The sequence below is a fragment of the Natator depressus genome, chromosome 2 (genome assembly GCF_965152275.1).
Source record: "Natator depressus isolate rNatDep1 chromosome 2, rNatDep2.hap1, whole genome shotgun sequence".
In the NCBI taxonomy this organism is placed as follows: Eukaryota; Metazoa; Chordata; order Testudines; family Cheloniidae; genus Natator; species Natator depressus.
This window is the reverse complement of record NC_134235.1, coordinates 221,952,565-221,967,351: the sequence shown is the minus strand read 5'-3', so window position 1 is coordinate 221,967,351 and position 14,787 is coordinate 221,952,565. Positions and strand designations below refer to the sequence as shown.

At 40.4% G+C, this 14,787-nt stretch overlaps 1 protein-coding gene across 8 annotated transcripts in view; it reads left to right on the top strand.

Annotated features, from left to right (window-relative positions):
- Nucleotides 1-14,787, top strand: part of ADAM22 (ADAM metallopeptidase domain 22) — a 192,118-nt gene that overhangs the window by 78,411 nt on the left and 98,920 nt on the right. For all 8 annotated transcript variants that reach the window (XM_074945972.1, XM_074945969.1, XM_074945967.1 and 5 more), the window contains exon 4: nucleotides 9,748-9,814. In XM_074945972.1, coding sequence (XP_074802073.1) covers nucleotides 9,748-9,814 — 67 coding nt within the window. The remainder of the gene's footprint in view (nucleotides 1-9,747; nucleotides 9,815-14,787) is intronic.

The window sequence follows — 14,787 nt, the reverse complement described above, 5'->3', positions numbered from 1 at the left end:
ACGCGATTACAGACATGAAAGTTGCGATATTACAACAAAAAAACTTCAAAACCAGACTCCAGCGAGAGACTGTTGAATTGGAATTCATTTGCAAATTGGATACAATTAACTTAGGCTTGAGTAGAGACTGGGAGTGGCTAAGTCATTATGCAAGGTAACCTATTTCCCCTTGTTTTTTCCTAGTCCCCCCCCCCCGAGACGTTCTTGTTAAACTCTGGATTTGTGCTGGAAATGGCCCAACTTGATTAGCATACACATTGTAAGGAGAGTGATCACTTTAGATAAGCTATTACCAGCAGGAGAGTGGGGTGGGGGGAGAGAAAACCTTTTGTAGTGGTAAACACCCATGTTTTCATGCTTTGTGTGTATAAAAAGATCTTCTATACTTTCCACAGTATGCATCCGATGAAGTGAGCTGTAGCTCACAAAAGCTTATGCTCAAATAAATTGGTTAGTCTCTAAGGTGCCACAAGTACTCCTTTTCTTTTTGCGAATACAGACTAACACGGCTGTTACTCTGAAACCTGTCATATTGCAAGAAAAGGCACATTAAAGGCTGGGATGGAGCTGCATTGGGAAAGTTGTGTGGGAAATGTGTCTAGCATCTGTCTGCTCTGTGCTTGCCTCCCACCAGTATTATTAATGTGCTCAAACACTAAAATTAATTATATTCACTCAAACTTTAAAGGAACCCCACCGCCCCCAACACTGACACATGGACAGAATGGCATTGATAAAGCTCTCTTCACTTTGTAGTAGAGGTGCAAACTCAGTCTAAAAATGTCTGTTCATTTTAATATGCTTTCTTCAGAAATGTCAGTAAAAAATGAAAATGCATGAAGATATACTTGTGTAAATTATTCATAAATAAAAACAGCATGAAGCTGTATTGATGCTGGTGTTGCCATTGCTACTGTACTGTGAAATAGGAGTAAGGCAACAACAGAGTACTTGCCCTTTACCCAGGCTGCTTTCAGCTTTCTAGGGTTTGTCTACATGGGAAGTTACTGTGTGGCAAGGTAGGGTGTGAATCTACAGTGCACTAGCTTGCCACGCACTAACATCCCCTGTGGATATTGCTCCAGCAGAGTGAAAGTCCTGGTGTTGTAGACTAAGCCGCACTCCAGAACTTTCACTGGGCTGTAGCAGAGTCCACAGAGAATGTTACTGTGTGTGCGGCAAGCTGGTGCGATGTGGATTCACGCCCTAGCTTGCCAGGGAGTAACTCTGCCATGTAAGCAAGCCCTGAGACTTAGGATCATGAAAGTTAGAGCAAGAAAAACCTTATTTCATCATCTTTCCAATGAAGGTTGATACCTAATACCATCTTCAGCCCATTATTCGTATTCTAGTTTCAGAGCATCTCCAGCAGTAGTGCCTCCTGTTGGTTACTGCAAAGAATTTCTGCATGAGGTGTTGCCGATCCATTGTGTTGGAAGTAGATGGAGTCTTGTTATGGCATGAAGAAGTAGGCTGTAGTTACAATCCCTGTATTAGCAGAAAAAATAACTACTGTATTGTGTTTGTGCACCTTGCAGCACTGATTCTACAAAGGGTCTTTCTTTTAAAAGTATAATTATGAAATGGTTAATAGCACTTTAAGTAGCTTTGAAAGCATTATTCTTGCTTTTATTGTGTTGGAAACTGTATTTAGATTTCATAAAAGACAATAGTTAAAAATGGTATGGTATATTAAAGTCAGTCCATGACTAGATCTCTTTTCTCTGTACCTACAGTACAAAATATTAGCTCTTGTGTTTTTCTTGGAAGCTAAGGGCACTAGGCATTCTACATTATGTGCAGAATTTTTCAGTAATTTCCCACAAAATTGACTATATGCCCATTATTGTTATGGGTTGGGCGAAACATCATTGAAACTGGTGAGTGTAGCAGCTGTCCTTCATTCGGGATAAAGAAGGGCCTCACACCAAAACACCGGCATATGTCACTGCCCAGAAAAAAAGGCCCATCTGAGTCTGCCCAGGAATTAGAACAATGTGGGTGGAGGGTTTTCTCTGGGTGTTGTTTGATAGAGGTTTGTGCATCTGTGTGTGTGTAAGAAGGGGAGAAACACATAAAAGCAGAGAGTAGGCAGCAAGAAAGAGCCGAAAGAAGCACTGAGCATGGCCTTGAGAAAAGAGCAGAGAGAGTGCGTTTTGATTTGACCACTGGCTGAAAGGGTGTTGGAGATATGAGCAAAGAAACTGTTTCCTGTTGCTTGACGCCTGTGTTCAGGGGAACAGGATTTTGTACATTCTATGTAAATAATCAGGATTGTGTCACCAGATACCCGACTCCATCATCAGTTTCTCTTCCTAGTCGAAGCAACTCTCAGGGCCCTTAACTTTGGCCAGTCACTTGGGTCAAAAGGAGTAACGTTGTGCAGACAAGACCACCTTACCCAGTCAGAACACAAGGGCTGAAAAGGGATGGACCAGAAAAGCCCTTGGTGTAACAACTACACATTGACAGGTGAACTCAAGCTGGCAAAATTACGCATGTCAGCAGTCAGGCTGGAGTTTGAACCTGGAGCTGTTTGTGATGGAGCAGTGAAAGTGCTGCTACTTTTGTGAAAGCTTTTCTCGCTGCTTTTGCTGCCACTCCTTTTTCAAAGCGATAATAGGAACTATGGACATAAGGTAAATAAAATGAAAATAGTCAAGAACATCTTGAGGCAGCTTATGCTCATTCCACCAAGAAATTAACCCTCTCCAGGAGTCCAAACCTTGGCTGTTCACAAATCAGAACATTATGTTTAGCTGTAAAGTTTTATCCCCCCATTACAGGCCTGTTTAGGATTCCAGAGCTCCTCTCTTGAGCCACTCTAAGATCACATGCTGAAATCCTGCAGTAAGATTCAGGGTAATTACTGTTGAGTCATATTGGCAGGTGGGCTCAATTAGCTCCCACCAGGCTATCAATGGAGCCAGAGTGTACTTTTAGGTAAGAAGGAGTCAGGAGTTAGGACTGAAGAGGTTCTGGAGAGGGAAATCCCAGGCACATACCAGCATGTGTTAGATGCTTTAGCTGAGGTTCATATTGCGCTACAGTTTTTGATTTAACAATAATAATAGGAAAGTACTGAGTTTGGACAGGATCTGTGTGTGATCTGTTGAGGACTCAACTTATTCATACATCCCTAATTTCTTTTTGGAGTAACTGTTTGTTGTTTAATACCCAAATGGAAGAGGTGAGGGAGTACGTGGAATCACCTTCCCCTTTCCCCCACCCAAAAAAGTTTTGCTTTTAGTAGTAGAAAATAGCAGGGCCAGAGTATTTGGAAAGTGAAGAGCAGCTTGAAGTTCTTCAGGTCAGAACGTACATGTACGTTTCAAACGGCCTTTTCATTCCTCTCAAAATGGCCACTGTACACATCTCTCAAAGACACCTCAAACAGTAGTTCTTCTCCTACAGCCATGTCCTGCACTTCCTGCTACTGCTTCAGAGAAGCAGAACTGTTTCTTCTTTCAGGCTAATACTCCCTAGATACCCATCTGGTTAACTTAATAGCTATATCCATTAAATTAAATATCAATTGGAAAAAATTTTTCATAATTGTGAAGAGGGGATATGGAGTGTGGTGAAAGCTTTACAAATATAATGTGATAAACAGACGTTCTCAATGGAGTTTGGAGTTAGCAAATCCTTCCTGAACAGAATGGAGGATTGGGCGTTGAGGGGAAAGCAGAAGACTGGGTGGATTGGCTTAGAAAGTGGGCATAAGTATGAGAGATTCTGAATGCTCCAGCCAGTCAGATGCAGGAATGTGCCATCTAAGTGACTCTTCAGAAGCAGATTTTGTAAATCACGTTTTTTTTAAATTGTTTCATGGCTGATACTGAAACCATACTAACATAACAGACCTGCAAATCAGTAACTGTATCGTCCCTGTGTTCTGACTGCCTGGGACAGTTGAATTTCAGATTAATCATAGAGAAAAAGCTCGATTTCTGTTCCCTTTTGCCTTGTCTCCCCATTCTTGGCCCTTGAGTCAAGGGAATAATCAACCCAACTTTCCAATGTTATCTTCCCTGCGGCCCTGAATCTCCACACCCTGATTCTCAAAAATCATACCCTATACTCACTCCTTCAATAGCTATTAACCTTCCTTAAGAAAAGTATTCTTTCATCACCTCTCCAACAGCAAACCCCTGCTTGCTACCAGCTGGTATGCTGCCTATTTCACAGTACTGAGGCTGCTTTTTTACAATAATCTTGTCTTGTTGGAAACAGACTCTCTCTTGTGCTCCTCATTTTTCTTGAACTCAGTTGTCTTTGATACAATTGATGATGATTGTGGCCTTCTTCAGTTAGTTGGAGTCAAAACCATTTTGTTCACTAGTTACATGTTTACTTTTCCATCAGCTACTTCTTGTGACACGCAGTATGCACTCCTCTTGCACAGATCTTTCCACTCTGGTGTTCTGAAGGGTTCAGCCCTCGAACCAATCTCTTCAACTTGGGTTATTACCATGCAGGTGATACTGAAGCCTTTTCTCTTTCATTCTTTTGGGCCTTTCATCATTTTCTCTTTGTCTGAATTTTCTCAACATCTATACTTTGTGTAACTTACCTCGAATCCAGCATGTCCAGAAAGGCTATCTACTAATTTGGTGGGAAGAGCATTTCAACCAAAACTCCATCACTTTCCTTTTTGTAAAGCTTCCCAACTCAAATCTCATATTTGATCCTGTTGTCAGAAACTGTGTTTGACTTGAAGCTAAACTCTCATTAAAGTCTTTTGCTGAATTTTTAGGTACACATAATAGAGGACTGTGGAAAGGGATGAACTTTAAGAAAGACAGAGAAGAGACAGAAGAAAAAGTGATGAGACAGAAGAAAAACATTCACAAAAATGTTCCACAAGGTACAATGGAAAAGGGCAACAATATCAGATACAGTAAATTCAATCATTATTTCTCACCTATAACATTGGTGCTTCCCATATCTCTTAGATTTGGAATTCTGTTTATTGTTTCTACATAGGACAGCTATCTCTGCTCTCATAACTTCTATCCATGCATTCAGATCCAGTCATCTGGAATGCTGTAATTCCATTTTTATGCTTTCCCTAAATCTCCACTCTTGAGGCTTCAGTTTGTTCAAAATCCAGTTTTTTCCCCTCACTTGCACCTGGAAAGGGGAACACATCTCTTCCATCCTTAGAAATATTCTTTGTCTTCTTTTCTGTTCCAGAATCAAATACAAATCTCTCTCTCTCTTAGTCTTCAAGATCTATGGACTTGTCTCCTCTTCTTTCCAGTCTGATTGTTTTATATTCTCCTTTCTTTACTCCATGATCTTCATTCCAGACTTAGTTCTGACCCACTTACTTCTCCACAGCAGATTCTTCTCCCTCATACTCTCTGCACCCATTTAATCTCCAACACCTTGACTGTTTTTTTCACATCCCACCTATTCTCTGTGTATTCCTATTCCTGGCCTCAATTCAGGAAAACCATGTATACACATGCTTAAGTCTGTACCTATTCAAGACAACTCTGAAGCACATTCTTATGTGCTGTCCTGAATAAAGGTGCTTTCCTGAACTGGGACCCCTCTCTAACACTCAAATGTTACTCCCTAAGCCTTCTAGTTTCCTTGTGTTCTATCACTGGGACTACTTGGCTAGGAAGGGTAGCAGCAATCTGACCTCTTAAGACTGTAAGTTGTTCAAGGCAGGGACTCCATCTCTGTTTTGTAAAACATCACTCTTATTTCTTGGTCCATATGGAATCGCTGATATGACTTGGAGTTAAAATAGTGCTAAAAGATGGTGGTATTGTAAACAGATGGTGATTAGCCTGTTCTATTTGTGTACATTTTTAAAATAACCATTTCCCCCTCTTGTAGTTTTTATAAGAAACAAAAACCCCAAAAGCAGATTGTTGGCATTATCATAATTGCTTTCTCATTGTCAGAGTTGTAGTTCACATGTGTTTCTTGTGAAACATTTTTTTAGAACTTAACATATGGGGTTTTTTGCTCACTCCTTTTCAAGGAGTTTATCTCACTGATTGAGCTTATAGTTCTGAAAACATTGTATCACAGCCTGTTCAGTTTATGCTCATAGGTGTTTTCTCACCATGATTTTCTATGTCCTTAGCACTTGTGAGATTTTTTTTTTAATTGTTGTTTGTTGTATTCAGATGCAGATTTTCATTTATAGTAGCTGTATGGTTTTAAAAAATATATTTAAGCCAGCAGAAATCGATTTTAAGGATGGGGTGGCTGTCAACCAAACTGCTTCTACTGCAACACTACTGTATAGATAAAGGACCATGTGACTTATTCCAGCTGAAATACAAATTATTTTATTGCCGATTGCTCATTGATTTATGCTTCTTAAGCAATTATTAATTCCATTGGCATTGGCATTGGCTAGGAAATTACATCGTTTTGAAATAACTATTTTATTTTAGCCAAATCTATATGCTTCATTATTATTGAAGGTGAAAATAGAACTGCATTTGTTGGTGTTTTGTGATATTTCCCATGCACTGTGCTATAATTATTAATAAATATATTATCATAAGGCATTCTTTGTTGGAAATTATGTTTATAAACAAAACACTCCTGCGTGTAATTAAGAGATTTATTATAGTGGTACAATTAGGGGGCAGACAGGTCATGTTGACATCTTCTGTGAAGGCCACACTACCCCATGCCAGTTTAAAAATAAAATAATAATAATAATACTGTCACCCACCTACTATCAGTCCCCCATAGTCCTCCCAAAAAACTTCCCACGCGTTCTCCAATTTATGACGTTGGTCTCAGTGTGTTTTTTGTTGTCTGCCTAGTTAGACTATACAGTCTGTGGGAAAAGGACCTTATCATGTTCTGTGTATTGTAGCACAGAGCTCCCTGTGGACCTCAGTAACACAGATACAACTGTAACTTCAGTGGAGTTGCACAAGAGTAATTGAGGGTAGAGTTTGTGCTTTTGGTTATAGTGATGCTTTTAGTAACCCAGTGAAAGGATAAACTGTTGCTAGATGGAACAGGCTGCAAGCAATAAGAAATACCATATATTACCTTAGCAGGCATGGATTAAACATATCTTAAAAGAGACCATTTCTCCCAAAAGGTTTAAACCATGAAGGGATGTAGTCAGAAAAACATCATCTAGGCCTTCGAGCTTTCTACAAGTGGCTGATTTGCATGTGTAAAATCATGACAAGTTAGCAGAAGGAAAGAAAGCAAAAGCCATTAGAAATGGCTCTGATTGCAGAGCCACTGGCCATTATCTCTGAAAATTCGTGGCAATCGGAGGAGGTCCCGGACGATTGGAAAAAGGCAAATATAGTGGCTATATTTTAAAAAAGGAAGAAAGAGAACCCGGGGAACTACCGACCGGTCAGCCTCACTTCAGTCCCTGGCAAAATCATGGAGCTGGTCCTCAAGGAATCCATTTTGAAGCACTTGGAGGAGAGGCAGGTGATCAGGAACAGTCAACATGGATTCACCAAGGGCAAGTCATACCTGACCAACATGATTGCCTTGTATGATGCGATAACTAGATCTGTGGATATGGGGTAAGCGGTGGATGTGATATATCTTAACTTTGGCAAAGCTTGTGATACAGTCTCCCGCAGTATTAAAAGTTAAAAAGTGTGGACTGGAGGAATGGATTATAAGGTGGATAGAAAGCTGGCTAGATTGTCAGGCTCAATGGGTAGTGATCAATTGCTTGATGTCTAGTTGACAGCCGGTATCAAGCGGAGTGCCCCAGGGGTCTGTTCTGGGGCCGGTTTTGTTCAATATCTTCATTAATGATCTGGATGATGGGATTAATTGCACCCTCAGCAAATTTGCAGATGACACTAAGCTGGGGGGAGAGGTAGATATAGAGGTAGATGGAGGGTAGGGATAGGGTCCAGAGTGACCTAGACAAATTGGAGGATTGAGCCAAAAGAAATTTGATGAGGTTCAACAAGGACAAGTGCAGAGTGCTGCACTTCGGATGGAAGAATCCCATGCACTGCTACAGGCTGAGGACAGACTGGCTAAGCAGCAGTTCTGCAGAAAAGGACCTGGCGATTACAGTGGACGAGAAGCTGGATATGAGTCAGCAGTGTGCCCTTATTGCCAAGAAAGCCAACGGCATATTGGGCTGTATTAGTAGGAGCATTGCCAGCAGATCAAGGGAAGTGATTATTCCCCTCTATTCAGCACTGGTGCGGCCACATCTGGAGTATTGCGTCCAGTTTTGGTCCCTGCACTACAGAAGGGATGTGGACAAATTGGAGAGAGTCCAGCGAAGGGCAATAAAAATGGTTAGGGGGTTGGGGCACATGACTTACGAGGAGAGGCTGAGGGAACAGGGGTTATTTAGTCTGCAGAAGAGAAGAATGAGAGGGGGGATTTGATAGCAGCCTTCAACTACCTGAAGGTGGGTTCCAAAGAGGATGGAGCTCGGCTGTTCTCGGTGGTGGCGGATGACAGAACAAGAAGCAATGGTCTCCAGTTGCAGTGGGGGAGGTCTAGGTTGGATATTAGGACACACTATTTCATTAGGAGGTGGTGAAACACTGGAATGGGTTACCTAGGGATGAGGTGGAATCTCCATCCTTAGAGGTTTTTAAGGCCTGGCTTGACAAAGCTTTGGCTGGGATGATTTAGTTGGTGTTGGTCCTGCTTTGAGCAGGGTATTGGACTAGATGACCTCATGAGGTCTCTTCCAACCCTAATATTCTATGATTCTATGAACTCCATGGGTGATAGGGGCTCCAGGATCCTAAGTCACTCGTGAAGTACTGAGTGCACTATCTTGCCCTTAGTCCAATGTTTGCTGTGTATTTTTGTTTATCTTCCTTAATCTACTTAGCACTGTGCAATGGGATGAAATCTTGACCCCACAGAAGTTAATGGCAAAATTCCCATTGACTGGGCCAGCATTTCACCCCTGAAGTTTTGCTTAGCAATGTCCCTGCAGACATTTAGCTAAATAATATGGATAAAAGCCTTAGAACACCTGGAGAAAGCGAGAGTGAATAAATGGCTCTGAGACAGATCCACAGCAAGAGTCTGAGAGTGACACTCTGTCAGCTAGTCAACAAACCGGTACAAAAGCCTGTCTATCTCAGTGGAATGGCCAAAGGCAGGCACGATAACCAGACCTTATCCTGGCTGGACTCCCCTCTGCATTATGATCTTACCTACTGCTTTAGACTGACTCTGAGTTCACTTTTATGGTACACATGTATATTATGATTTTTTTCCTTAATACTGCACCATTACTTTTCTAGGGGTCTGCTAAAGGCAGCTGCCATTTTTTGTTCAGCTCAAATGTAATCTGTTATAGAGGTGACTTGCAGTGTGTTCTTTATTATTTACTCCTAATGTAAACCAGAAAAAATCGATCAGATTGAAAGCATATGGTTTCCCTTTAATGTATGGAAAAATGTAATAACCTTTCCTTGTCAGTTTTGCCCACCCTCTTTTGGATGTCAACAGCCTACCTGGTCTTTCAATTATCAGTAACTGGTTTTTGGGGCTTTGGATCCAAAAATTTCAGTGTAGACTCTAGTCTCACTTTTTTGTGTTCAAATATAAATCTATTACACACAGAATAGATAGCAACTCTGCTGTAGCTAATTGTTTCAGTGAGTTTTGGGAACATGCCAGGGAAGGTATCCTGCTGTTTTTGTGCTTTTCAGATGTAAATGTTTAATCAAGCCTAGCTGAGATGTAGTGCAAAAGTGTATGTACTCAATGCTCATGGTTCCTTTTCTGTTGTTGCAGTGATCTGCTGTCTTCAGAATACCTTGAGAGGCATATCGAGCATGGAGGAAAGACAGTGGAAGTTAAAGTAAGAGTTTGCTTGGGGTTCTGAGGGTTCCCCTCATTTTTTAAATGTTTGTTTAATGGACACTCCCTGATTTCACTGTAACCAGTGAATTCTGATTTTAACATAAATTCCTCCTATGAGTCAGACAAGTTTTGTTTCATCTAATTTTTAAGCTTCTTTTTTATTTTACATTACATAAATATTCATGACAAAATTATACTTATGAGAAATGTATACGCTGTAGTTTTTTTACTTTCCTTTGCTCTAAATACATATGTGCCAACTGAAGTGCCACAATGACTCTTTTACATAATGTATCATTACGTAAACTTACTAAAAGACCAGGATTGCTGTTTTTATGGGTTCCCTCATATATTTGAGTATAGCAAGTTATATTGGATAGTAGTTCCAAATATTTAGCCATCTTGAAATAGAAGGTTCCTTTTGTAAAAGGTTCATTGAGAAATATTGTTAAAGTTGTCTCCTAAGAAATATGTCAGGCTGGGTCCGTTTTGCAGGATGTTAGTTTCTATTCTTTCTGTGTGTTTATACTAATTCAATGAAAGCCAGCCTGATGATCCACTCTGTCTCTCTGAATACGCCAGCTGTATTTTCAAGTATTCATATACGCTGATACTACATACATTTGTACTTAACATTAGATTTTACAAAACCATCAGTAACTTCAGGAAGAATAAAGTTAAATCAGTATTTACATATATCTCCTCAGAGTTGCTGTGAAAGAGTCTTCTGGTGCATAGACAACATCTCATGGAAGTACGGCAATAAAATAAATGTAGACTGTACATAGCATGCATAGCAGTGAGAGTGGGTCATAATAGTCGTTCTTTTTAAAGGACACTGTCAAACCAAATGTTGCCCAAAATTTAGGTTTTGTAAAAAACAACCCCCCCAAATTGAAGACTACCCAAATCTCTAAACAATTAAATGTTCCCTTACAATGTGACCGCAAAAGCAGGAAAGGGCAAAGCAAAAATTTGGTCAACTGAACGCACAGAAATATTTGTTCACTTCAACTACTTAATAATCAGTTTACCGTTCCCTAGAATTTTCATATATATTATGAACTATGGAACCAAAAGTATATATTTATGCAGTGCCGAACTGAACGTGGAGAAACACATGTTCATTTATTGTAAAGATCATTTTTCACAATGAGCATGTGCTATACTGTACAGTCAAAAAATCTGACTCTAATCCAAAATTTGACTCAAGCAGAAATACAAGATGACAGCTGTAGTTAATAAAAGAAGTTAATCCATTTTTCTGTATTAGGAAATATATACAAATCGGCAAACTTAAACATTTTTTTGGCTGCCTGTAAGGCCTGCTTTACTAAATTAGGGACCAGTTCTGCATCCCCCTCTCATGAGTAATCCTTACTTCAGTGAGTAATATCTTTGAATTCAATGGGACTACTGAGGCAAATAAGGAGTGCTTGCGTGAGCAAGAGGTAGCAGGACTGGGGCCTTAAAACAGGATTTTTATTGATTTTTCATAGTGTGGATCACATTCTAACAGAGAGGTTTCAGAGTAGCAGCCGTGTTAGTCTGTATCCGCAAAAATCAAAGGAGTACTTATGGCACCTTAGAGACTAACAAATTTATTTGAGCATAAGGTTTTGTGAGCTACAGCTCACTTCATCGGATGCATGCAGTGGAAAATACAGCGGGGAGATTTTATATACACAGAGAACATGAACCAATGGATGTTACCGTACACACTGTAATGTGAGTGATCAGGTAAGGTGAGCTATTACCAGCAGGAGAAAAAAAAAAACCTTTTGTAGTGATAATCAACGTGGGCCATTTCCAGCAGTTGACAAGAACGTGTGAGGAACAGTAGCGGGGGGGGGGGGGGGGGGATAAATATCGGGAAATAGTTTTACTTTGTGTAATGACACATCCACTCCAGTCTTTATTCAAGCCTAAGTTAATGGTGTCCAGTTTGCAAATTAATTCCAATTCAGCAGTCTCTCACTGGAGTCTGTTTCTGAAGTTTTTTTGTTGAAGAATTGCCACTTTTAGGTCTGTAATCGAGTGACCAGAGAGATTGAAGTGTTCTCCGACTGATTTTTGAATGTTATAATTCTTGACGTTTGATTTGTGTCCATTTATTCTTTGTTGCAAGGATAGGTTCCTGGGTTAGTGTTTTTGTTGGGTGGTGGCTGGTGAGTATTTGCTTCTGGTTGCGGGACTGTCTGTAAGGAACCTATCCTTGCAACAAAGCCTGTTGCCAACTGTGTCCACATATCTATTCAGGGGACACCATCATAGGGTCTAATCACATCAGCCACACTATCAGAGGCTCGTTCACCTGCACATCTACCGATGTGATATATGCCATCGTGTGCCAGCAATGCCCCTCTGCCATGTACATTGGCCAAACTGGACAGTCTCTACATAAAAGAATAAATGGACACAAATCAGATGTTGAGAAGGGGGAGAACCAGTCTGATGGCCACACATTTCAAAAGAGCTCATCAGCCACAATTAGTGCCAAATTCTCAAAAAAAAACCAAAAACCCTCGGCTCCCATTTAGGCATCAAAATAAGTGGCTAGATTTTCAGGACAGCTCAGCATGCTGGGTACATGTCGGTGCTGAGCATGCTTCAAAAACTGGCCTGGTTTCAGTGCCTCAACCAGGAGCAGAGCTCTTTTGGAAGAAAAAAAAGGGTGGCCTCAATTTTGTGTACTGAGCACTTGAAAACCTAACTGTTGGCTCTTGTGAAAATCTGGCCCCACGTGATCAGTAAGCTGTTGGTCCATAGATCACAGTTGGAGAACCACTTCCTTAAGATACTGAAAGAGAGAGAAGCAGAGAAAAAGTCCAGAAATGTTTATTATGCATATTGGAATCTGGACTCTGTAGTTCAAACTGTTCTCAATATACATATACAGACATAGACTCCTTACATGATGATGATTCAATATTTTAAAATTCTGCTATGGTTTTATTGTGTCATAAAATCCTGCTAAATTGGTACTTGTTCTAAGAATAAACCAGTCAAAACATAGAAAACAACAAAAATAAAGGGATCACGCAGACTACTTAAATACTTGTTAAAAAAGAAAAAGCTACTGAAAGGGCCAGACTTGCAGCAAAAATAAATTGCATAATAAAGACCACATTGCTTTGTGCCATTTCCTAAGCTATCCAGCTCCATTTCTGAGTCTGTCAGTTACATAATGAGGAGACTGAGTCTGGCGTATATTAAAGGCCAAATCTTGCTGTTTCCTACTGCAAATGTGGAAGGCCCTGAACACATTAAAGCTGCCATGGTCCAGCTGTGTGAGAGGAAGGGGGCACGCTGTGGAGCTCCTACTCCTCTTGGGGGAAAACACTACTAGCTGGTGGAGCTGGTAGCAGTGCCAGAAGGGAGATTTCAGCAAGAAGACCCCATCTGCTCCTTCTACAGGAAGATCCATCTCCATCATTGGTTCTCCCTTCTCCTGTGATGGGAGGGGATAGAGGAGACCCACCACCTCTCTTCTGACTAGGAGTGGGTGACAAGAGAAAAAGCCTCACTCTTCATTGTTAACTCCCTCTCATTTCTGGGGAAGTTGGATGAGAAAACAGAGCTCTAGCCAGATTGCAAAGGCAACTACATGGCCCTGTCAAATCCCTCTCCCTATTTGGCACTCGACAGTGTGGTGAGGATAGTCCTGTTTTAAAATTTTTGTTTTTACAGTGAAGTGCTTTCTTTAGCTTCTTCTTTCCCCTACATCACATAGCACAATGCACATAGCAGATATTGCCACTGCTGTCATCAGCAATATGGGAAACAGATGGGAGCACTAATGCGCTATGGAAATGCAGCTTCATACGCAGTCGCTGTTTAACAACGTTACATACATGTATGTGCCAAGGGGGTGGACAGATGCTTGCTCTAGCTTTTGCTCTTTGTAGAATTGGGCAGAACAATTCTAATCCCCTAACCAAAATTTCCTTCTCTGAAGAAAATGTTCTGGTTTTCTGTCATTGCTTACAGTGTTTTGGAGATGGGGAGGGGAAAAAAAAGAAAAGAAATACCTATAGTTCAAGGATCCAGTTGTTAAGGAATGAAGGGATTTTTAATGATAGGCATCTCAATTTAACATATCCTTTTGCAACAAAAGAGGGTAAATTCTAATTTAATTGTTGCACAATTAATTAGTATTTGTGGAGCATTTGAAGATGAAATGCACTATACTCTGTAATTGTTAAGTGTCATGACGTCATTGAATGAGGCAGGGAAGCACACCTCCTTGCTAGCTGCTTCAAATGCTAGGAATGCAGGACCTTCAATGTTGTTATATCAGCCAGCAATGCCCAATATTAAAAAAAAACCCAAAGGGTTAAGGTTTTGGGTGGGGGGGGGGGTTCGTCCGCATGTTAGTGAAATTTTGCTACCAGTAAAGAAATCTGATCTGTCATCCTGATCTCTGAACTCTGTCTAGAGGCAAAGAGAATACTCAATCAATCAATCATTTAACAAGAAGCAGAAAACACCCCTCATGCATTACCTTTTCCTGATTGTGTCAGTACAGATCTTTCCAAGCACACAAATGCTCAACTTGCATATACTTTACCTCACTGCGGTATATCTCCGTGTCCTTTTATCTCTTTTTAGTTATCATTCTGTCACTGAGGCTGTCACTAAGATGAAAGGCAAAATACAGCTTGAACTGCTGAGTAATCTACACCATGGGATTTTTCTTCCTTAGATGGAACAACTTATATCTATTCAGTGACATTTTCTCTTATAAAATATTTTCATTTTTTCACATTAGAGCCCTATGCATTCTGCTCATTATCCAAACAGAACTGTCATGTGGACCTACAAAGGAAAAAATTCTAGATAATAGTTTTGAGACAATTAAGCGGAGATACGGTGTCCAAACTTGAGAGATTGTATACGTGGATTTATATGTATATTTTTAGACAGCGTGATTAATTGTAACCAGAGGGCAGTTTGTCTATTTCTCAAATA